General features: G+C 40.1%; 4 protein-coding genes across 4 annotated transcripts in view; 2 read left to right on the top strand and 2 right to left on the bottom strand.

Annotated features, from left to right (window-relative positions):
* The window catches only part of LOC144071310 (ras-specific guanine nucleotide-releasing factor 1), a 33,481-nt gene extending 31,240 nt beyond the window's left edge, over window positions 1–2,241 (bottom strand). Inside the window, exons 1-2 of the mRNA XM_077596298.1 lie at window positions 2,027–2,241; window positions 1,555–1,686 (exon numbers count right to left, since the gene is read on the bottom strand). The gene's annotated coding sequence lies outside the window, so the exon portion shown is untranslated. The remainder of the gene's footprint in view (window positions 1–1,554; window positions 1,687–2,026) is intronic.
* On the top strand, window positions 2,232–6,706 carry LOC144071313 (kelch domain-containing protein 10-like). The gene is made up of 10 exons (XM_077596302.1): window positions 2,232–2,510; window positions 3,147–3,239; window positions 3,312–3,533; window positions 3,920–4,074; window positions 4,162–4,310; window positions 4,384–4,468; window positions 4,643–4,709; window positions 4,807–4,854; window positions 5,102–5,241; window positions 5,566–6,706. The coding sequence occupies exons 1-10, from the start codon at window positions 2,426–2,428 to the stop codon at window positions 5,773–5,775; spliced, it is 1,254 nt and encodes a 417-aa protein (XP_077452428.1). The 5' UTR covers window positions 2,232–2,425; the 3' UTR covers window positions 5,776–6,706.
* On the bottom strand, window positions 6,447–21,986 carry LOC144071997 (uncharacterized). The gene is made up of 23 exons (XM_077597540.1): window positions 21,983–21,986; window positions 20,801–20,844; window positions 14,350–14,405; window positions 14,200–14,264; window positions 12,892–13,053; window positions 12,706–12,812; window positions 12,378–12,495; window positions 11,934–12,050; window positions 11,250–11,311; window positions 10,960–11,115; window positions 10,632–10,823; window positions 10,447–10,546; window positions 10,065–10,206; window positions 9,768–9,951; window positions 9,585–9,684; window positions 8,782–8,915; window positions 8,661–8,692; window positions 8,337–8,449; window positions 8,115–8,269; window positions 7,916–8,010; window positions 7,768–7,846; window positions 7,586–7,694; window positions 6,447–7,456 (listed from the first exon to the last, which is right to left on the bottom strand). Exons 1-23 carry the CDS (start codon window positions 21,984–21,986, stop codon window positions 7,383–7,385), a joined length of 2,400 nt encoding a protein of 799 aa, XP_077453666.1. The 3' UTR covers window positions 6,447–7,382.
* Window positions 15,311–19,832, top strand: LOC144071651 (uncharacterized). Its single transcript, XM_077596923.1, has 8 exons — window positions 15,311–16,679; window positions 16,765–16,949; window positions 17,025–17,122; window positions 17,197–17,357; window positions 17,431–17,623; window positions 17,765–17,903; window positions 17,973–18,048; window positions 18,137–19,832. The coding sequence occupies exons 1-8, from the start codon at window positions 15,311–15,313 to the stop codon at window positions 18,220–18,222; spliced, it is 2,307 nt and encodes a 768-aa protein (XP_077453049.1). The 3' UTR covers window positions 18,223–19,832.
* Window positions 21,987–22,080: the final 94 nt, after the last annotated feature.

Here is a 22,080-nt window from a genome sequence, read left to right as displayed (position 1 = left end):
CACTTCAAATATTAAATGTTGCCTAAATGACCCAAAACTAACAGCAAGAACAGGAGATTGTTCAAGGCAGATGGCAATTTGATTATTTTTAACTTCTTTACTATAAGCCACACCTCCCAAATTTGACAAGAAAACTGTATATGTCCACATACAAGTTGCACTGGACTACAAACAACTAAAAAGTACAGACAAACTCTAACTGGACCAAAATGAAACTGGGTTTTTGCATTGTTATATCCATTAGCAAATGAAGTCACAGTTTATTAACTCATTGGTCAAAGTAAGATGCTATGAAAAGATCCCATCCCTTACGCCGTTAAATATAAACAAGATACACGGTGAAGTCATTTCTTCTCATGACGACTGTACTACGATTATTTCCCCGTCTTCTTCATTGGATTCCTTGAAACAACTACACAGTTCTCTCAGTTCACGGCGTGTCTGCCTGGAATATTTGGACTCATGCAGCTATTCATTTGCACGCCCAGCCTGAGGCTTAATTACATTTGCACAGTTCAGATGGTCCTCTCTGCCTTCGGACAGATTCCCAAAGCAGAATGGCGAAATATGACGAATGCGGATATATTAAAGCCTCTATTAGATAGGTCCATCTCGGTAATAAACAGAGTGCACTGTATCTGGAAAGAGCAGAAGCTCCATGTTTCAACCTCCGGGCTGTTTGCAAGCATGTCTGCGACACTCACATGCGCTCGCACATGCACATCGGAGCCCGTGTTCCATACAGTGGAGCATAAAGAGACAGAGAGGGAAGCACAGTTGACTTCCTCTGTCGTTACTCACACCTGCAGTAGGATGCAATCACCATAGCAACAAGACTTGGCAACAGTGTGCAGACTTGATATTTGAGGTTGTGATCTTTAATACCCCCCTTTTCGCTCCCCCCTTTTTTACCGCAGTGTTTGGCAGAAATGTGTGTTCTTCCTGTAACAATAAAAGTCTGGTGCACTAAAATCAGCGTACCTGCAGTCAAAGTAAAAAGATCCTGAAAAAAAGGAGCTTCAAACTGATCAATGCCACTTCAAATGAAAGTTCTCGGTCAAACTAAAAAGGAACATAAGACAATTATATGTTGCACATTAAAAACAACTACATAACTTTGCTGTGATGTCAGCAGAGAAAAATGTCATTACCAGGACACGCTAGATGAAATTATCACAGATTCAATTTAAAGTTTGGCATAAATATAAAGGAAAATACAGTGAAGTCAAATACACTCGCAAGCAACCCTTAAAATGTACGTTATTTCATTAGGATGTATGGATCATAGCGGTATCCGACTAAAAAGTCTCAAAAGAAGGTGTTTGTAGCCCTGGAATATATACGCATATTCTTAATGTATTTATTTTTACAACGACCTTGGATTTCCACCGGCATTCATTTCCTCCATCCTTTCTTAAATATTAATAGGGCAGCTTGTGCTTGCTTTTTGGAGAAATGCAGCCTCATCATGTGCTAATAATGAGCCCCGTGGATACTAATCCCACAGTTGATTATTGAGTTGGCTTGACCACGCCATCTAGTGGATGTACTTACACGAACAGACGTGGCAGGATCACATCAACAGCAACGTCAATTTTCTGCATCACGTGTTCTCATTGTGGTCACAGGTGAGCTGGAGCCCAGCCCAAAAACTTTTGGCACAACCTTGATTGGCGACCGGTCAACCTTGAGTACGGATAAACCAAACAAAAAAAGGCAAAAAGGCAAATATTTTGGATAATATATCGAAAGTGCTTTTGGCAATTACAAAAATTTCACTACTTAATTGTTTGTTCTCAGTCTTTGCATATTTTCACCCTTTGTCTTGCATTGTACGTGTTTTAAAAGCCATAGTTTATATTTTTAATTGGAAACGAGTCTTAAGATGAAAATATTAACTCTTGTTATGCACGTTGACAGTGTTTTCAGTACAGGAGTGAGACCTTGAATCCTGAAATTATTGTATACTGCCGGATCAGAGAGTTAAAACAATAACAAAAAAAATATTTTTTTAATTTTAACTCACCAATATTTTTGAACTGCTTTTCGGGTACATGATGAATCTGTTGCAACAAAAACAATAAAACATGAAAAAAATGTTTGATTAAAAAAGTGTATATTCATATTAGCCTTAAATTTTGGAAATATTTAACGCGTTTTGAACAATGCACGCGGAAAAAAAAACAATACGATCAGTTTGCGTCTCTTAAATGCGACCCAGAGAGCCTCTCTCTTTCTGATTGGTCAGAGCGGATCACATGACCTCGCCGCACCACTAACAGCAGAAACTGGCGTGTGTCCTCAGATGGGTTATTTCTAAACATACTTCCCCTCTCATGGTGCTCCTCGTTAAAAGGCCGTTTTGGGGGGCTTTGCGTTGACGTCCCAACTAAAACGCCTCGATCGGTGCAAGCGTCTCATCAACATGTCTACGTCGTTGCAGGACGAAAGCTCGACTCAGCTCAATAAGTTTGAGAAATTGTCATGGAGGCCCTCTGGTCGAGATTCAGGTATGTAAATCAACATCAAGAGCAGAGACGTACGAGTCAATAATGCTAATATACGTGAAATCTATTTTAAATAATATATCAATTATGTGTCGTCAGTTTGTACCAGCAGTGACTACTTAAATCGTTTAACTGAACTAGGGAAGGTAGCTAGCTTTAGCATGTGTGCATTTTACAAATAGGTAAATGGATCCGTCAATGGGACAGAAAGTACACCATTAAAAAGATAGAATCTTTCTATTTTTCTTCGTTTTTAAGCTTGTAAGAATTTCACAGTCACCGTGGACACATTATTAGGTACACCTGTACTGTATCATCTGTTCTATTTGTATTCACTGCAATCTGAGAACAATCTGTTTTGGGTTTTTTGCCTCTATGACAGGCACGGTTCATCAATTGCTAGGTATTAGCTTCATCTCCTACTGTCAAAATGTGAAGAACATGAGGAATAAACTGCAAATTCCTTGTAAGAGAAGGGCAGTTTGTGTCAAAAGTAGAAACCAACAACAAAAGGAATGCACTCAAAAGTTCTAGGGAATTAGGAATCATCATCATTTGAAGGATATAGAAGTGCTCAAATAGCTTGTGATCAACTCACTGTGGTTGGGTCTTCCTGAGATGGCCGTCTTGTGATTACAGGCTTCAAGATGCGGGCTCGCTGGCTTCAGGCTCGACGCATCTTATCCCCCGCATTCCCAAGCCTTCGCATCCCCAACCGCTTTCTAAGGGAAGGTAATGCGTTTTAGTTTTACAACACACTCAAGCCACAGGGTTGATCCTTCATTGCGTTGTAAATGTTTACAGGACCCTGGGTACCCGCTGCCCGTAGCGGACACCGCTGTGTAGCAGACAGCACCCACCTCTATGTGTTTGGCGGCTACAACCCGGATTTCAGGGAGGCAGGTGGAGCAGAAAATGAAGACTTTCCTCTATTCAGGGAGTTGTGGAGGTTTCACTTCGCCACCGCCACCTGGCACCGTGTTCAGACGGAGGGTTACATTCCTACAGAGCTTGCTTCCATGTCAGGTAAATGTTGCTAATGACACTCGGAAAAGTTTGGCCCATATTTTTTGTCGCTTTTACCAAGGCTAATTTTTTTTATTTATTTTTTTTAACTAAAATGTCTGTTCATCACACATTGATTTCATCATGTCAGTTTTTGACCCCTGAGCTGACAGAGGTACTGTTTTAGCGGCTAGCTATATCTAGTTTTAAAGTTGATAAGTGCTAATGAATGTAAGCTGAACTCATGCTTCTTGTCCGGGCCACATTCAATGATATTTTCCTAATTTGCCGGTGGCCAATAAAAAGTGGCTGCAATTTAGACACCCCTGCTTTAATAGTAATGAGCGACAAATGCTCGATTTTGGCCACATTTCACAATGCCTGTATACCATCTATCCCCCCTCTAGCCGTCTTTCATGGGAATAACCTATTGGTGTTTGGTGGCACGGGAATCCCGTTTGGTGAAAACAACGGCAACGATGTCCACGTTTGCAACGTTAAGCACAAACAATGGAATCTGCTAGTCTGCAAAGGAACAAAGCCCAACAAAATTTACGGCCAGGTAACTACAATTATCTCATGACGGGGTTTGTTGTTGTTGTTGTTGTTTTTTGACAGCCCAGAAATAAACTGCATTGTCACTTTTCAGGCAATGGTCATAATAAATGGCTACCTGTATGTTTTTGGAGGAACCACCGGCTACCTTTACAGCACAGACCTGCACAGGCTAGACCTGACTACCAAAGAGTGGTGCCACCTCAAGCCCAACAATGTCCCCAAAGACCTGCCAGAGGAGAGGTAAAACAAGTGCGTAGTTTAAGAATGGATTCAAAAGGTGTCTGATAATATAACTAAGTGTATGATTCCAAAGGTACAGACATGAACTAGCTCATGACGAACAGAGGATATACATTTTGGGAGGCGGGACTTCCTGGTCATCGTATTGCCTCGACAAGGTAAGGATTTCTATCGGTAAAGAATGTAGTTTTTACCTAAAAAAAAAAAAGTGTACTATTTTGATCAATATTTAGTTTGGGGAACAACGAACATTTTCGTAGTCCTATTCTAACTGATTTTTATCTTGACAGCATTCACTGAAAATGTTCTATTTATACCTTTTTTTTTTCCAGATTCACGCTTATAACCTGGAGACAAATTACTGGGAGGAAATAGTCACCAAACCCCATGGGAAACTAGGTTGGCGGAGCATCGTTTTGTATCTTAAAATATACAGTACATCCATGTTATTCATGAGTTTGATGACAGAATACCCTTTTGTTGAATTTAATGCCAGGCTATCCTGCTGCCCGTCGCTGTCACAGTTGTGTGCAGGTCAAGGATGGTAAGTTGTCTTGGATGTCAACATGGGCTAAAATGTCACTCTCCCCCCACCATTTCTCTTAGAAATAAATTAAAAAAAACAATAAAACACAATCAACTATTGTTAAAACATTTTTCCACTACCTCTTTTTGCAACTTGATTTCTGTTCACTTTTTCTATCACTGCCACATTCTTTTATTTTTTATTTGTTTTGCATGTCTGTACTTTTTTTTTTTTTTAACTACTACCTATCTGCCCACTCTTGCAGAGGTGTTTATATGCGGCGGCTATGACGGTCAGCTGATCATGGCTGACTTGTGGAAGCTCCACCTCAGCACCTTTCAGTGGACCAAGCTACCTGCCGTAATGCCAGAGCCCGCCTACTTCCACTGCGCCGCTGTCACGCCTGTGAGTTGTCATAAGATTAATACTGTAACAATAATAAGAAGAATTTCTCACCGCTCCAATGTTAAGCCGTTTTTACCTTTCAATTCTTCCGTCCCTGGATTTTTTTTCTGCACTCCAAATGGTTATTCTGGTGCTTTTTGTGATCATAGTTGAATATTTTCACACTGATGTTGTATCACAAACCAGAAATAGTGAAGTTTCTTTTGTACCTTCTCCAAGGCTAAATGGGGAAAGAGGCCAGGAATCTCGGTAGTGGCTTGACGGTTTATCTGTTTAAAAAGAAAAATTGCCCCCAAAAATAATCCTTTCCCCCCCCCCTTTTAGGGGGGCTGCATGTACATCCACGGCGGTGTGGTGAATATGTCCGGTAATCGTCGTACAGCCTCGTTGTACAAAGTGTGGCTGGTGGTGCCCAGCCTACTGGAGCTGGCATGGGAGAAACTACTGAAGACCCTGCCTCACTTAACACAGCTGTCCACGTTACAGTTGATCAGTCTGGGACTGCCGCACACGCTCATTCAGCGGCTGAAGTAAGTACCACTCCTGATTTGACAGATGGAGAGCATTGCATATTGAACCATCGTGGAGTTAAAAAAAAGACAGCAACCTAATACCATTGATTTTAACATTGCCTTCTGGGTTTCAGCCTGATCTTGTTTCTTTTAGCATTTTCTAAGTGTACAGACTAAGGGTACGTTAAATTTGGTGGACCGTATGTGATTTTATGGCCTTAACTACTTTGTTTCCATTCTGCACTCAAAACAGGGAAGACTCATTTTGTTTTGTTCAATTTTTTGCGGTAAAACTACAACATGCAATAGCATGTATCTGTCTTGTCTGACTTAAGTAGAATGTTTTGTTTTGCGTATATTAGAAGTTATGATTTTATTTCAATGGCAGCACTGTGACTTTCCTAGTGCCTCATGTCCTTTTTTAAAAATATTTTAATCTTTGTTTTTCCCCAGCCCATATGGTGCCTTTGTGTGTACAAATTCATTGTTATGATCGACTCAGTGCTGGTTGAGTGCAGGATACACTTCTAAGCGTCTAAGTTGTTCACCCTGCTGTTTACTATGAATGTTGTTGTTTTTTGCTTGTTTCCTTAAACTAAATGTTGTCTGAATGTGCAGTATGGAACACTATTTATTTTTCTTTTTAAACTGGTACCGTTTGAAAAGCACATTTTTACGAAACTTCTGGACACCTTACGCATTGATTTATTTTATTGTTATAAATGCTGTTATCGCCATTGTTTAATATGACAGGCAGTCTATTTCAATATGTTCTAAGTTAGACTTGCCCATGTCTGAAATGTTTTTAGTTGTGACGTTCGAGATCTCTTCTGCATGTTGGCATGTCACTGTACTTAACACAAATGTTTCCTTAAAGGCACATTTGATGATGTTGTAAATCTTTTCTAGTTCCTGTTGTGTAATAAAACTCGGGCAGACTATTTTTTTCAAAACACTTGAATGGTCTTGTATTTTCACACATACAGACATGTTTTCTTCTATTAAAATATCACGTTATTTTGACATGTTGACAGAAAAAAAATATTTCAGTGCACATTAAGTAACTCCAAAACACTGGTCCCCAAACTATTCCAGAAAGAGCCACAGTGGGTGTGGGTTTTCGTTCCAACCTGTGAGAGGAAACCTTTCTACCAATCTGGTATGCTAGAAGTGCAATCAGTGGATTGCAGTAAATTGCTTCTTTTTTCAGCAGAAACCTCATTGGTTAAACTGTTTGCGTTGGATCGATTGGAACAAAAACCTGCACCCACAGCAGCCCTCGTGGACCGGTTTGGAGACCTTCTCTAAAACAAAAAAAATACTCTTAAAAACCAAACCGTTGGCTACTTAGCAACTTATTTCAGTAATAGAATTTTTCAGTAATTCTATGCAGTGACAGTCATAGGAGTGCTTTGTAATTATGTGAGTTATATAAATACTGTGCAGGAATAACTGGTTTTAACAAACCTTTACAGTGTCTTTGGGATTGTACAGCGACTTGCAAACAATAGACAAATTGTAATGTTAGCATTGACGCTAGAGTTAACGCAAAATGGGTTGGCCCATTACTTACTTATTTTACTTAAAAGTAAGGAGGTTGTTAAAACATGATACCGCATATCTTCTCATTCAGCAGCCAGCTGGTGATGGAGCAAAGTAATAGAGAGCCATTAAGATCAGATAGACAACTACCAGTGCAGTTCCTGTTGTCAAAAAAGAAAAAAAAGTGAATGATATTAAAATAAGAGTTTATACACACCTTGGTTGAAATGTCTAGTGATGCCTTAGTGTCATATTTTGAATGATTTTGTACTTGATCTGTAAATACGTACCTTGAAGATAATCTGATTTGCCATCCATGAAGATGTAGTTAACTACAATCACACTGAAGATACTGCTCCAAAGGTGTAGGTCGCTAAACAAGAGCACAAAGCCCACATCCTGAAAAAGTCGTGACAGGGTTTAAATCATAACCAAGGTGAATTATTTCTGCACAGCAAAATGAAGACCTTACGTAGAAGGCGTTGAACAAGACCAAGATAGGAATCTGGAGCATGCAGACTTGTACAGCTATACAGCTACCCACCTCTAAGCTAATGACAAGAAGAAGAAACAATTTAATTTCAAAGTACACCTTGAATTCATATTCATCCTGTGGCTACCTGAGACTTATGTTGTTCTGAAGTGCAAATTGGATCCCGTTGACAACTTCAGGGATTTCAGAAACCATGGCGAGAACCGTCACCCCGATGAAATACTGGAGAACAATAAAAACTCATGAAACCAGGTCTCCCTAAAAAAAATTGGAAAGAGATCTCTGTATTTTCTCCCAGATGGATCATCTTTGCCTCTTTGGCCCACCTGAGAGATGTTAGGCTGGTTGAGGATGGGCTGGATGTGTTCGGTGGCCAGGTCGGCACAAGCAGACATGAGCAGGGTGGCCATGATAAGAATGAGCATGGACCTCCACCGGGACCAGTGAACCACAGCAACACCGTGTTGCTGCTGGGCCCTTTCTGGTTAGGTTAATACCTTGCCAATTAGCCATTAACAGGTTTTGATTCAGGAGAGTCAAAGTCCTACCTTGTCCATCTCCGACATGGATGTCGTAGATGTGGGAGTGTGTCTTGAGTGAGAATATCAGTCCAATGACGTAAGCCATGGGCAAGAGAGCGGAAACCGTGTACACCAGGGGCCTAACAACAACATTGTGGGGGGAATATATGTATATGAAAAAACATTGAGACGCCTCATATAACAGAATGATAGCTTGATGTTTAGTGATTAAAAAGGCCAAAATTCCACCAAGTAAAGGCAGGTTTGAGACCAGTTAGGTAAATCTTGTAAAATTGAACCAAAACAGACAAAAACATGTGGTGCTTTTGGAGAAGAAATGAAATATCTTACTCAACATGGTGATGGAAAAGTGTGCTGTTGTTCTGTTGAATAGAAAGAGTGGCAGTCTGATATAGCGTTCCCTGTAGACTATAACACCTTGATGACATCTTTTGATATCAAAGGTGCTCACCACATCATAGTGGCAGTTGTGGCAGATGAAAGGGCCGCTGCTGTTACTGGTGGTGTTTGCTGAGGTGGAGTTGGTGCACGAGTCGCACACAAAGTTCCCATAAGCCTTGGAGAACAATGTGGGGGCAAAGACACCTGAAGTTGAAAGAACAATGAATGAACCTCAAACATGTCACTCCGACATGGAATAGAGGTACAAATCCACAATGCGATGGATCAGGCCTCTCCTTAAAAAATAAATAAATAAAAAACAATCAATAAATGACACCCAATGTGTTTTATTTAACTAGTGTTGGAACATACAATGTATTTATGGTATTTAAATAAATGTCGAATTTAGTCTATTAGCCATCCAAATCACGAACGCTGCAGTATGCAGTCATATCATGTTTTTTTTTTAAATCAGTTTGTTTCACTTGGATGCTGGGTTTCAATGATAATTCAAGCATTTTTTAAATGAAAATATGAATCATTATATATTTCTTATCAATTAAAAATCTGAATTTACAAAATGTTAAGAAAACAGAATTAAAATGAATAAAAATAGAAATAATCTCTGGTTATGTTGTCTAATAACACACTGAAGGATATTTAACTCATTGCTTTACGAGTGACAAATTAACTTAAATCTGCAGCTGAAGTATAAACCCTGCTAGCTTTCTAGGTCAAAACACCTGTGCCGTCAACGGCAGCCAATGAGTTAAAAGAGTGGCCTATCAAGGGTTAACCGCGACAGGCTCTGGGTTCTTCGGAAAATTGGGATCAAAAAATGACCGGAAATGTTCACCACTCTTTTTTGGTTACCTCCAACAGAGATGAAGAGAAGCGCAGAACTCACTCCTGTACAGCGGCTGTTAAATCTTTGTTCACGATGTTTCAATCCTCCAATGATCATACAGACTCCCTGCAGGGGGAAACCGTGGCATTTTTACAATAACTGGGATTTTGTCCTGCACGTGTAAAAAAAAAAAAAATCTGAGGCCTCACAGGGATGAAGAGGATGCATCCGAGAAGCGTCCCAGTCAGCGCTGCCTTCACAATTTCCTGCAGACACGGGTTGGCTGCCCGGTGGCCCCTCAGAAGAGCCGTAATGTAAAAAGTCAACTCGGTGATGGAGCCAAAGGTGGCGTTGATGACGGCGCCGACGGCAAAGTTACACTGGGCAGAAATGCTGAAAGGGTTCAGAGAGGAGGAAAATGGATTGTGTAAACGCATCCGTGGACCCAAGCGGTTGGAGAAGCCTTGGTTTTGCAATCACTTGAATGTCGGGAGATGTGCGCTCACCTTGCGATGCCCATGCCGATGTAGTAGGACAGAGGTATGATGGAGCAGATGGCTATGGCGAACTTGACATCAGAGCTGGCGTAGCGATTTTCTCTGTCAATGTACCCGATGATTAGTGCAATTATAACAAGAGGGAGAAGGTCTGGGTGGAGGGTCAAAGTTAATAACTCAGTGTGAGTAACTCAGGGTGAGATTCTGGATAAGATTTTTGGAATATGGCAGGTCCATGTAAGTGTCCGCATTTTGTAGGTTTGTATTTGAATGTGGGGAATGTATTTGTCAAAGTTCTCCGTGCTCAAATGTAAGATAATAAATAGTAGCTTCTTTTTTAGGCACTTTAGATCAAACTGGAATTAAGAATTTTTACAACGCTAAAGGATACTGACAGCAAATATATTGATGCCGTCCACAGTATACTTGTAGTAGTACCAGTTGGCAGCACGGTAGCAGCACAGCAGTGTCCGGCTCTCGTAACCTTGACACTAAGATGCAAAAATCAATAATAAAATAAACGACTGCTCCCAGGTGCGAGAGTTGTAATGCGATAAAATACAATTATTCTCTTGCCTTCCTCTGCGAGTTGGCTGACACAGAAACTTCCTCAGGAGGCAAGAGAAGGATGACGCCTAAAGTGCGCAAGTTCATCTTGGCTACGGGGATGGTGAAGACCAGAATCCAGGAGCAGAGGCAGACCGCAGAGTGGATAATCACCAGGGGAGGATATCCCAGCAACAGCCACAAATAAGTGGCGCAACGACACTAAAAGCAACAAATGGAACAGAGTTTCCCCATAATACGATTTTCCCTTTGTGCCCATTGCACCATGTCCTTTTAGGTGACCATTTTAAGAGGTTTTCACCCATTCATAGTGACTTGATTAGTTTAAATGCGTTACCCAGTAGCCAGAGGGCGCGTGCTGCAGCGAGGCCTCCTCCGGGACGGGACTCTCAGTTGGTGACGGCAGCAGGACCGGGGAGCTGTCCTCCGTCCATTGGCCAGCACACTCACAGTCAGGCATTTGCTCACAACATCTGTGAAATCGTTGTCCAACCTGCATGAAAACATGTCAGATGTTAGAAAGTGTAACTTTCATCAAGCACTGTTGCAATAAACAGACTGGTGGAATGTTTACAAGCGAGTTGGCTATGGAGAGACTTTGTCTTAATTTTGTACATATTGTAATACCTGGTAAACTAACTTCCCAAATGGCCACAGGAAGTAACAGGCCAGCTTCCAGCAGAGCTTTCCTGAAAAGTTTGAAAAGTAGAAACAATAAAGAAAGTGTCACAAATAAAAAAATAACGTACGCTCTTGATCATGTCAACATGAAGCATATTGATTTTTAAGCAGTTTTTTTTCGTAGATTTTGACTGTGTATAGTATGGGTCTCTAAACCGCTCATCAAAAAGCGCCGTTGTGGGTCCTGTTTTTTGTTTCAACTGATCCAGCACAGACAATTTAACCAATGAGGTATCTGCTAAAACATAGAGCACCTGACTTACTACAATCACTGGGTTACACTTGCAAAAAATAAATCCTGCACCCCCATTGTGGAATAGCTTTGTAAAATCAAGATGGGAGCACTTCAATGTGTTAAACTATCACTATAACTATCAGGGAACATAAACTTGTTGTCCGGTCAAACTGTGTTTGAAGGATATTTAATTATGCCATTTTCCACCGAACCGTCTTGCACAAACATACTAATATAATATATGGGCGAAGGTTTACACTAAAACAAAAACAAAAAAATTCAGCATGTTTTCGCTTTATTCCCCATTTCCACCTATCGTGTGTGAGTCTTCTAGACCGTATTACTTCAGATACAATGGCAATCTACTGTACCTGTACCAGTAATGACCCACTTACCGTAGGGTGCACCGATGACAGTGAAGAACATGAGTCCGCTCACTAGCAAGTACACCAAGGAGATCCACCAACCGAATAAAACCACATACAGCACATTTCCACAGGTAAGGAGATGGCCTGCCAGCAGAACAGGCAAAATAAACCAGAATTAAAACACAACAGTGGAGGTTTGTGAAAGAAATTAACCATTTTAAATCAGACAATTTATATATAACAGGACACTCTCCAGGTTTATTTGCCCAAGACTTGGTGAGCATCCTAATCATCTCTACTCAGAATATGGTGACATTACACAATGGAGTGTCGTTAAACTGTATAAATTGTATAGGTATATCTTCTCCATCATAGTATAATTACAGACTTGACAATGTGGCCTCAGCAGAGGTATTGTATGATCACCATGTGTAATATTAAACCAGACTGAACTACTCGGTGCTTTCGTACCTGGGCCAGTATGTGGTGGCTTAATGACGTTTAATTCAGAGTAGAGCTCTTTAACCACTTCAGACCTGTCTTCAAAGGGGCGCTCTGTCACGTGGCTCTTCCATTTTCGAAAGCCAAACTGAAACACACAGACAAGTTATAGTTAGATGTGCAATTCGACCTTCTCTAAACACTGAACTGCACATGTTCAACTGTTCTGGGTTTCAGTATTTCTTTTAAAATTTGCAATTGCCCCCCAAAAAGGAGCTCATTGACCAAAATGCTTGTGCTTGATGAGTAAACAAAGAATACATTTCCGGGTTCAATTACATTCTGACAAAAATCATACCCTGTAGTTGTTGACCAGTTTGTTGGCTTCCACTTCGTTCTCAGCTCGGATAGTCTTTAAGCTTTGGATCTCCTCCCAGCTATCTTCATAAGAGGCATGGCTCGGATCTGAAGGGTTCATTCCAAAGTAAACAAATGTTTGCAAAGAAATATTTTATTGACAATGTTGCTGTTGGCCACTACGCACATGCATGTGCTGAGAGGGATTTTGTTGAGAACTTGGTGGGACATATGGATTGGTGTGCGACCGCAGTGCAACACTCTGCTGGTTGTGGACCTCTGCCAAAGCACTCACGGAGCTGTCCATCATCGTCAGGTGCCTGAGCATCGTGTTGTTCCCCTGTAGGCCCTGCAAAGCAAAGCTGCAAAGCTCACTGCAGCTCTTTCCAATAAAAACCCAAAAATCTGGACTGATCTACTTGCAGATTTAGGGCTATACAAATAAACTCGATTTGACTTGACAAGTCCCTTGAGAGTGAGTTATATTTTTAAATGCTTGATATATTCCAATGCCTGTGCTTAAAAAAATGCCACTTTTTGAAAATACAAAATCTAATGATAATTTCACAAAATTATAGGATATGTCTTGTTACAAACAGTGTATATGCAATATCCACAATTACTACTGAGAAGTGTTCCCTTTGAAAATTTCCATAAATTTGAAACCCTAATCACAAATTATTTCTATATCTGTTATTGAATTCACAAATAGATGTAATACATAGAAAACAGATTTCAACATTGGTCTTGCCAGCAGGTTATTCTTCTTCCAGCAAACCTCAAGCAGTACTACTTCAACAAAATCTTTTATTTATTTATTTTACCCCACTGGCACCATGTCATGTGATTAAAACATACTGCTTTCACAAGATGCAATTGCACAATCCCCGTGACATCTTAAAGTATTTCTGAAAACTTCTCTTACTTCCCACTTTTGTATCTTATCTGGAGCACGGTACAAAAATGTTGATTTTTATTTCCACCTATATAACAACGACTTTAATAGCTTTAAGACAAGCTCAGAAGTATATAGAAGTCCTATTTTTAAGCATAAATACCTCAGGCTCTTTTGCTTTTGCTTATTTTTATTACGTGAAGTCATTTCTGTATTTTTCTGTGCTTTTAAAGGGTATATGATAATCAGTAAATATTTTATTAGGTGAACTATGCCAACAAATCACTGAAGAACCAATTAGGGGATCTTAACTAATAAATGTGTTAGGCTGCCCCAAAGCCGCAAAAAAAATCTATTAAAGCATAAAAATCATATTCCGATGTTATATTAAGATAGTGATGACGATCGTAAAAACGCATGTCATTTTAAAATAAATATAAGTTGTCACTCAAAAGCTAACAGCAAGCAAAGGTCAATTTAATTGTAACTTTACACTTGCGATGCAAAATATTGCAGTCATACTAAGGCTGTTTGTAACGTAGTGTACTCATATGAAGTGGTTTGTAATTACGTTTCAATTTATATTTGTTTGGAGCTCACCTTGAACGTGTTCGGGCTGCCTTTTTCTCCTCCGGCTGTTCGCGTCAGAGCCCTGCGGAGACCAGCTAAACATGCCGGGACACCGGGAGGTCAACAACAAGCGCCTCCGTCCCTCCTCTTGCTAGCCAAAGCAGATTTGACGAGTATTACCGAGTGGGATTGTGGGAAATGTAGGTCGGCAACAGCTCTCCAATTTTAAAGGGAAACTACAGACCAAACAACAACAACAACGTGACTTGAAAATATATTTTTTAGAATAAAAATGAAACGGTCACGGTGCGTTTAGGGACCGGACATAAAACACAACATTTCACACATCAAATAATGTATCAAATAAAAAATAATAATGCTTGTAGTCTGTTGTGAGGGTATGATTTTTTTTCCAAACGATTTTTGATTATTAAATAGAGAATATAAATTTTTGTAGATACTTAAAAAAAATCAAAGTAAGCCTTTATTTCCCAATGTTGCTAATATCATGTGTCACAATCGTATTTGACATTGTGTTAAAATTTTATTTTAAAAAAAATTATGAACTTTTGTTAGTACTAAAGTAATTAGTCATTTTTCATAAGGGAAATCTTGGGTTGGGGTTTAAAGGTTAATCCTCTTTTCAAATCAAGATTATTGATTGTTTTCTTTATATATTTACAAAGCACAATGTATATCCACTGAAATTACATCTTATTTAAGTGTGACATAATGTAAAAAAAATCAATACTACTGCCTCCTCGCCTGCGAACATAAACCTTGAACTGCTTGTTACTTTCTGACAGAAGATAAAGTTTAAACTCTGTATTTGTATTCTGTTCCAGCTAAATATTTGGTTTCAAACACAGCCTGAGGTTACAAAGGCCTTTGAAAAGTTTGAGTGACATAAATGTCAAGCTGCACTTTCACCACATGTGATGCACAACAATTTTTACGAGTGGCCTTGTGAAGCACACCAAGAGAATTGCACATTGACTTTAGACGGAAAAGCGGCCTCGATTGGTGGGAATTTTTAAGAGGAGAGGTGGTGCTTTAGAGTCATCCAGTCAGGTCAAATATATAAGGTGGCACACAAACAGTGATGTCCCACTTGGGACCTCTTTGGATCAAACTTGAAGCCATGATCAAATGCTGGAGTGCCACCTCATTATTGGCACTAGTACTGCTATGGTGCTTCACTGGGACAAAGGTTGAGGCAATGACGATGTCTTCGGGACCGCAAATGGATCTACCAGATCCCTCCTACGTTCACCCTTATGACCCACAACGACCGCCAGATCAACAACCAAGGAAGCCTTCGAAGCCTGGAATGCCTTATCCCCCTGATCACATCTTTCCACCTTATATGTCTGTTAATCTTCAAGACAGCCAAAACCAAAATGTTCCACCGCCATGGCCTTTTCCTCCATCTTCTCCAAGGCAAAATTCTCAACTACCAAAAGAGACACTTTCTGGAGACCAAGCGAATCCACTAGTGACAGGACCTTTTTTACCGGCACTTGAATCTGACCATCCACAGCCAAAGTTTATACGCCACTCGACATGGAAAAATCTTCCACATTCACATCTGTACCCTGTGGTCTCTCCATCAGACCATGAAGGGCATACTCCCACGCGTTATCATTATCCCTATATCGAATACAAACGTCCTCCTTCATTTCAGCAGAGAATGCCGTATATGTACTACGACGATTCGTACATGTCCCCGCCATCTGCGGGTCAAGACCAGCAGGTACCCAGTGGTCCATCATATCCAACAAAACCTGTGGACCAACTATCACCGCTTCCTTCATATTCTGGACTTCCCGTGGTCCCAATATATCACCTACCCAATCATCCTTCAAAACCGAAAAAAGAAGAGGACCAACCACCGATGAATCCTTCATTATCGCGATCGCTGGTAATCCCTGGTTCTCACCAAACCAATAATCCTCCCTCCCCCAAAAAACAAATGGACCGATTGCAGCCTTATCTACCTCCACCACAAGTGCACACATCTCAACCACGCCATATAAAAGCAGGGGGACCCAACCATAACCGGAGGAATCCTCCATCCGGCATCCAAACTTGGTTTAAAGAATTAATTCAAGAACCTTCAGGACAACAACAGTATCATCACCCTATCCAACAACAACCACATCGGGACCCTGCCCAACAACAACCGTATCAGAGTCCTGTCCCGAAAGAAGAAACCGAGTCCGTGTTTCCTGTACCCAATCATCCGGGCCTTTATTATGATACAAGAGAAGAAAGTGCATTGCCTCGAGGAATTTCAGATGACCAGCACTATTTACAGCTACGTCAGGAACAGCGCACCCACAAACAGACGTCCATCCCTTATAATCCCGACATGCAGCAGTCCAACCTTCAGACCTGTGACGTCCCAGAAATCCAAAGGATTCCATGTGGAAGTCCCGAGATGGACGCCTCTGCGTGTGAAGCCATTAGCTGCTGCTACAGTGGCCGTCTTTGTTACTTTGGCAAAAGTGGTGGGTTATTGTTCTAATTATTTACCAAGTCTATGTTATACTCTGTCATGACTGCTGAATCTCATTTGGTTTTATGTTTTTCTAGTGACTGTCCAGTGCACCAGGGACGCTCAGTTCATTGTGGTAGTGGCCAGGGATGCCACTCTGCCCAACATAGACATGGAGACCATCTCAATGCTGGCAGGTGGTCCAAGCTGCTCGCAGCTTGACTCCAATTCCGCCTTTTCAATCTACCAGTTCCCCGTGACTGCCTGTGGATCCATTGTTATGGTTAGACCTTTATTCCTCAAGACTACCAAAAAAATGAGAGGAAAAAAAAGTGTGTGTATTTTCCGTCTCTTGCAGGAGGAGGGTGACAAAATCATCTATGAGAATCGGATGACGTCCTCATATGAAGTTGGAGTGGGGCCTTTGGGGGCCATAACCAGGGACAGCACTTATGAGTAAGGGATGATTTAACGTTACTTGCTGAAGGTCATTTTAGATTTGGCTTTGATTGCAACTTTTTTCTTTTCAGTTTACTCTTCCAGTGTAGATACTCAGGCGTGTCCGTTGAGACTGTGATTACAGGAATTATACCATTGCAGGATTCTCCTTTAGCAGTGGCTGCTCTGGGACCCATTCATGTGCAGCTAAGGTTGGGAAATGGACAATGCCAAACCAAGGGTTGTAATGAAGGTACGTGCACACAGATTGGGAAACTCAATTTTTCCCGAGACGCAACGTAACGAGGACGTCTCTTTACTCGCAGTGCAAGTGGCCTATAGCTCCTACTATACAGATACGGACTATCCCATAAACAAGGTCTTGAGGGACAACGTTTTTGTGGAGGTTCGACTCGTAGGCAGGACCGATCCCAATATAGCACTTACCCTCAATCGCTGTTGGACCACCACCAGTCCCAGTCCACACAGTATGCCCCAGTGGGACATTCTGATCAACGGGTAACAGATCAAGCTACTTTCCTACAGTAGCAGTGTTTACATTATTAACAAGAGCACACACTGTGGTGACTGCCCATTCAGTTGTTGTTTTTTTATGCACACTGCAAAAACTCCTGAGGCTAACAACATTTGTGCGTGCAGGTGTCCAAACATAGATGATCGCTACAGATCTTTCCTGGTTCCTGTTGGCGGTGTGGACTTCCCAAGCCACTACAGGCGCTTCCTTTTCAAAATGTTTACCTTTGTAGATCCAAATTCACTTGTACCCAAGGGTGAAAATGTAATACGCCGACCCCCTACTGAAACCCGCTACCGCCACAACTGTCCTAATGTGGTTTTTGTTTGGCAGGTATTCATTCACTGCAGCACATCGATATGCAACGCAGCCTCTGGCTCTTCCTGTGAGCCCATGTGCTACAGAAAAAGTAAGGATTCCCCAACGATAGGCAAAATTGTTATCGGATGTTCAGTACATTTTTGATTCTCAATCATATTTGGATGCCTGTCGTGCAGAGAGAAACGTGGCATCTAAAGAACCAACCAAGGCGGCGTCGAAGACTGTGGTCTCTGCTGGACCTCTGGTCATCAACGTAACTTGAACAGTAAATAGCAGAGAAGATATTTCGCCGGGCCCTTTTCATGGACATTTTTAAGAGATTAATGATGTGGAATGATCATCCGAGTATCAGATTGTAATGGCTGCCCTTCAACACATCAGAACAAGGACTGTCAGCTGTCAAAATTGCTTTGTCTTAAGATTTGTATTCAGTATGAAAGGATGATTTTTTTTTTTATAGCTGTTTAACTTCAGCAACATCTTCCGTTTTTAAATCGTACATTTTAACTGCATTGCACAACAACATTACATGTTTGTTTTATACAATATTTTTTCCACACTGTACTGGGGTACTCGGTCTTTTGGTCGCCCGGAAGGTTATTGATAATTACCATTTAAACCGTTGCTCAAATTCCCTAAATACAAACTGCAAATTATTATTTAGTCATACTTAATGCCATATTAATTATTAGGCTAAAGAAAAGCTCAAAATTTCCCGTACTTTTATTGTGTTTTGTTGGAGAACTTGTTAAGACCCTGACTGATGTCCCTTCCTAAGGGGACAACTCATGTACATACAAACTCTTATACACTCACACGTCCGCTTAGTGAAACTGCTCAGGGCCATTGTTGGCTTTTATTGATGCGTAGACCGTGTTGTTTTACCTTGTTTTGTCGCCGGTCTTTTGGTCGCCCGTTGTTTGGGTCCGGGCGACCAAAAGACCGCGACCAAAAGTCCGGCGACCAAAGGACGGCGACCAAAAGACCGGTGACCAAACGACCGCACACGCTGTACTGGTTGGTGGTAATGTGAATACAACATGCAGTATAATAATAGTTTTGAAATAAGGTTCAGGAAAGGGGGAAATAATGTAATATTTACCATATATTTTAAACCTTTAAATCTATTTTACATCATAAGCTTATTCACTGTGTACAATGAGTGGTCCTAAGATTAGTTGACGGGACCCTCGGTCAAGGTATAATGTGGTCATTTGACATGGTGGATTGATCTTGATTGGAAACGTGTTCAACTCAGGCAAGAGTAGTGTGGCTGCAACGTCACACAGCAATCGACCAAAAATGACCTGGCTACTTCCTGGTAAGTCATTCACCAACTTTCTCTTAACTCATTGACTGTCATTGCCCCACCTAGTCAAAGTGGATTAGACATCTATCGCCGTCAATGGCAGGCAATGAGTGAATATAGGCATAATTTGATTGGAGAACGGACCATAGCCTATCCAACATGAACTGAAGACTTTTTTTAAAAATCTTTTAAAAAAAAAACTTAGGCCTTGCCTTGTCTCAATTTACTTTTTCCGTTTCCAAAACTACGTACTTAAATGTGTGAAATGTGAGTTTAATGAAACACAAAAATTATTAGCCATAAAAAGCAATGACGTGCTATCCTAATAACAACAGGTTACACCGTGTATTTTTTCCATTCATGGTTCTCTTGTTCTTAATGTCAGCAAATTAAATTATATCGTTTATGAATGAACGCTATGAAAAATGGAGAGAAATGGGAACATTTCCCCCAATCCCTAATGACATCTCATGACACACCATGTGTCATGGCAGCCTAGTTGGGAATCACTCCATAATCAAATGTAATTTCATGAGTTCGAATAAAACATTTGTATAAAAATAGACTTTGTTGTTGCATTTTTTGTGTGCCTGCAGAGGCTGTAGGAACTGATTTGTTGATATACACCTCGAGTACTCATTGATTGGTGGGTGCGACAATTATTTTGTTTTCTTGATTCTTGAAACATAATGCAGACAAACTAAGCATGCATAACTGAACCAAGCATGAATATCCTCATATCCATCATTTATAAAGTATACCAGGCTTCCACCGTGTCCCTAAAACTTGTTAGAGCAAATAATTTCTTTGTCAAATCATTGAAAAACTGAAAAAAGTCTTACATAAATATTGTGTATTGTTTGTATATCGATCAGTACTTCCGCATAAACCCTAATTCGCAAAATATGGTTATCTACGGGCATGATTATTTTTTGTCATTTTAAAAACCCAGCCCCCTCACCAAATAATCAGATAGGATGGAGTGACAATATAAAAAGGGTAACTGGAAGCAGAAGCGAAAAACTTAATGTGATATGTGACTAAATTAGTGCTGCCATGTAGTGGAAAACATGCAAAACAATGAAATGCACTTACATTTGACAGCAAAAAAATACAAATCTCATTGTTGCTTATATAAAATCTCACCAGTAGGTTTTGTGTCAGCTAAAAAAGCAGTGACTTTCCAACTACGTGAGCTGAGATTAACATTATTTGAGTGGGTTTATTTTGTAAGACTTTTCTCAGATAAAAAGCAGCTTGACTCATTAAAGGAATAAAAACACTATATTAACAAACTGTGGCATCCTCAAAGAATGAAGACCACTGTTCAGCGTTGCAAAAATGATAACAAAATTCCTGAAGTGACACGAGATGGTGCATTTGCTGAAGAAAAGGGGAATGATAAAACACACAATGGTGTCCAAAATCTAGCTGTTTGTCAGTATTTTGCTCAAATTCTTCATATTGTTGCATTATATTTTAAATGAAAAACAAGAGTGTATTTCACGCGTATATCTGCACAGTAACTTACCCGATCACGTGGCTCCCTTCTGTCCAGTAGGCTTGGATGGTCATCTCAGAACCAACAAGTCACAGTGACCGGCTGATCAGTGTCCATGGTCACCACTGCAGAGAACACTTGTACCCTGGCACGACCTTTGGCCACCTACAATATGAGCCTGATGAGTTTATACTAAAGCAACAAGGGTTCCTATTAAATAAATATCTGGTTTGATTTACAACAAATAAGTTATCAATCATATACACTTGGTATGTAACTTTCATAAATTCAGCCACACTTAACAAAAAAAAAATTGTCGTAGCTGATCATGATGAAGCAAATTGTAGTTCTTACAGCACACACACACACACATACACACACATGCATACATATTAGTCAACTACTTCAATTATTAACTGAGCCACCAATAAGGTCAGAAAGACAAAGAATTAAAAGGGTTCAAAATGTATAAATGTGCCAACAGGCGACAGCATGATCTATATGGACTTGGAGTTGGAAGCCGATTCGAGTCCCACTGCTTTCAAAAGAATTAAAAATGGCAAATAGTTTTTGGGATGTCAGGCCGTTTTCTGTTGACTGTCAATGCCCCTTGATCACCATTTTATGAAATTACATGTATCTCTTGCGTGTCTTTGATTTGATTTATACGTCAATTCGGGAGCAACACACTTAAATGTCTCCTTGGGGAACTAGAATATTAATAAAATAACAATAATTAAATACATATGTGTGGGGGGGTGTATATATACATATATATACACATATATATATACATATATATACACATATATATACATATATATACACATATATATACATATATATATATATATATATATATATATATATATATATATATATATACACAAGACAGTATAATAATAAAATATATAGTATACACTTAACAAAGCAGCATATCCGTCTTGAGATACAAATGGGTTAGTTTGTCAAATGGATGGATTTTTTGGTCCTTGAATTATTACTATATGACAATGAAAGTTATGAAAAGGACAGATTAATTGTTTCAAGCTGCGTGATAAAAGCTTGCCTTGAATCGTAGGGGTTTAGGAGCACAATCAATAGCTTTGACGCAAGACAGAAAAAAAGCTGGCAACCAACATGGTACACACAGACCTTTGAAAAGGTTTTTGTGACACGAATATTGTTGCTATCGTAATGTCACAATGCCACCCATCGCCAAGTACCTGACCTTGAGAAGCTTCCAAAAAACCCTTGTGAAACCAACAGCTTAAAAAAAAAACTATACAACTACAAAATAAACCCCTTAA

The sequence above is a fragment of the Stigmatopora argus genome, chromosome 3 (assembly GCF_051989625.1).
Source record: "Stigmatopora argus isolate UIUO_Sarg chromosome 3, RoL_Sarg_1.0, whole genome shotgun sequence".
In the NCBI taxonomy this organism is placed as follows: domain Eukaryota; kingdom Metazoa; phylum Chordata; class Actinopteri; order Syngnathiformes; family Syngnathidae; genus Stigmatopora; species Stigmatopora argus.
This window is presented reverse-complemented; position numbering and strand designations above follow the sequence as displayed.

Coding starts and splice junctions, on each gene's coding strand:
- LOC144071651 (XM_077596923.1), top strand. CDS start 15,311: ATGATCAAATGCTGGAGTGCCACCTCATTATTGGCACTAGTACTGCTA. Junction 17,358..17,430: donor AACCAAGGGTTGTAATGAAG/GTACGTGCACAC, acceptor CTTTACTCGCAG/TGCAAGTGGCCTATAGCTCC. Junction 18,049..18,136: donor GCCCATGTGCTACAGAAAAA/GTAAGGATTCCC, acceptor CCTGTCGTGCAG/AGAGAAACGTGGCATCTAAA.
- LOC144071313 (XM_077596302.1), top strand. CDS start 2,426: ATGTCTACGTCGTTGCAGGACGAAAGCTCGACTCAGCTCAATAAGTTT. Junction 3,240..3,311: donor CAACCGCTTTCTAAGGGAAG/GTAATGCGTTTT, acceptor AAATGTTTACAG/GACCCTGGGTACCCGCTGCC. Junction 4,710..4,806: donor CAAACCCCATGGGAAACTAG/GTTGGCGGAGCA, acceptor ATTTAATGCCAG/GCTATCCTGCTGCCCGTCGC.
- LOC144071997 (XM_077597540.1), bottom strand. Junction 12,813..12,891: donor ATCCCTCTCAGCACATGCAT/GTGCGTAGTGGC, acceptor TGAACCCTTCAG/ATCCGAGCCATGCCTCTTAT. Junction 10,207..10,446: donor CATCAATATATTTGCTGTCA/GTATCCTTTAGC, acceptor CCCTCCACCCAG/ACCTTCTCCCTCTTGTTATA.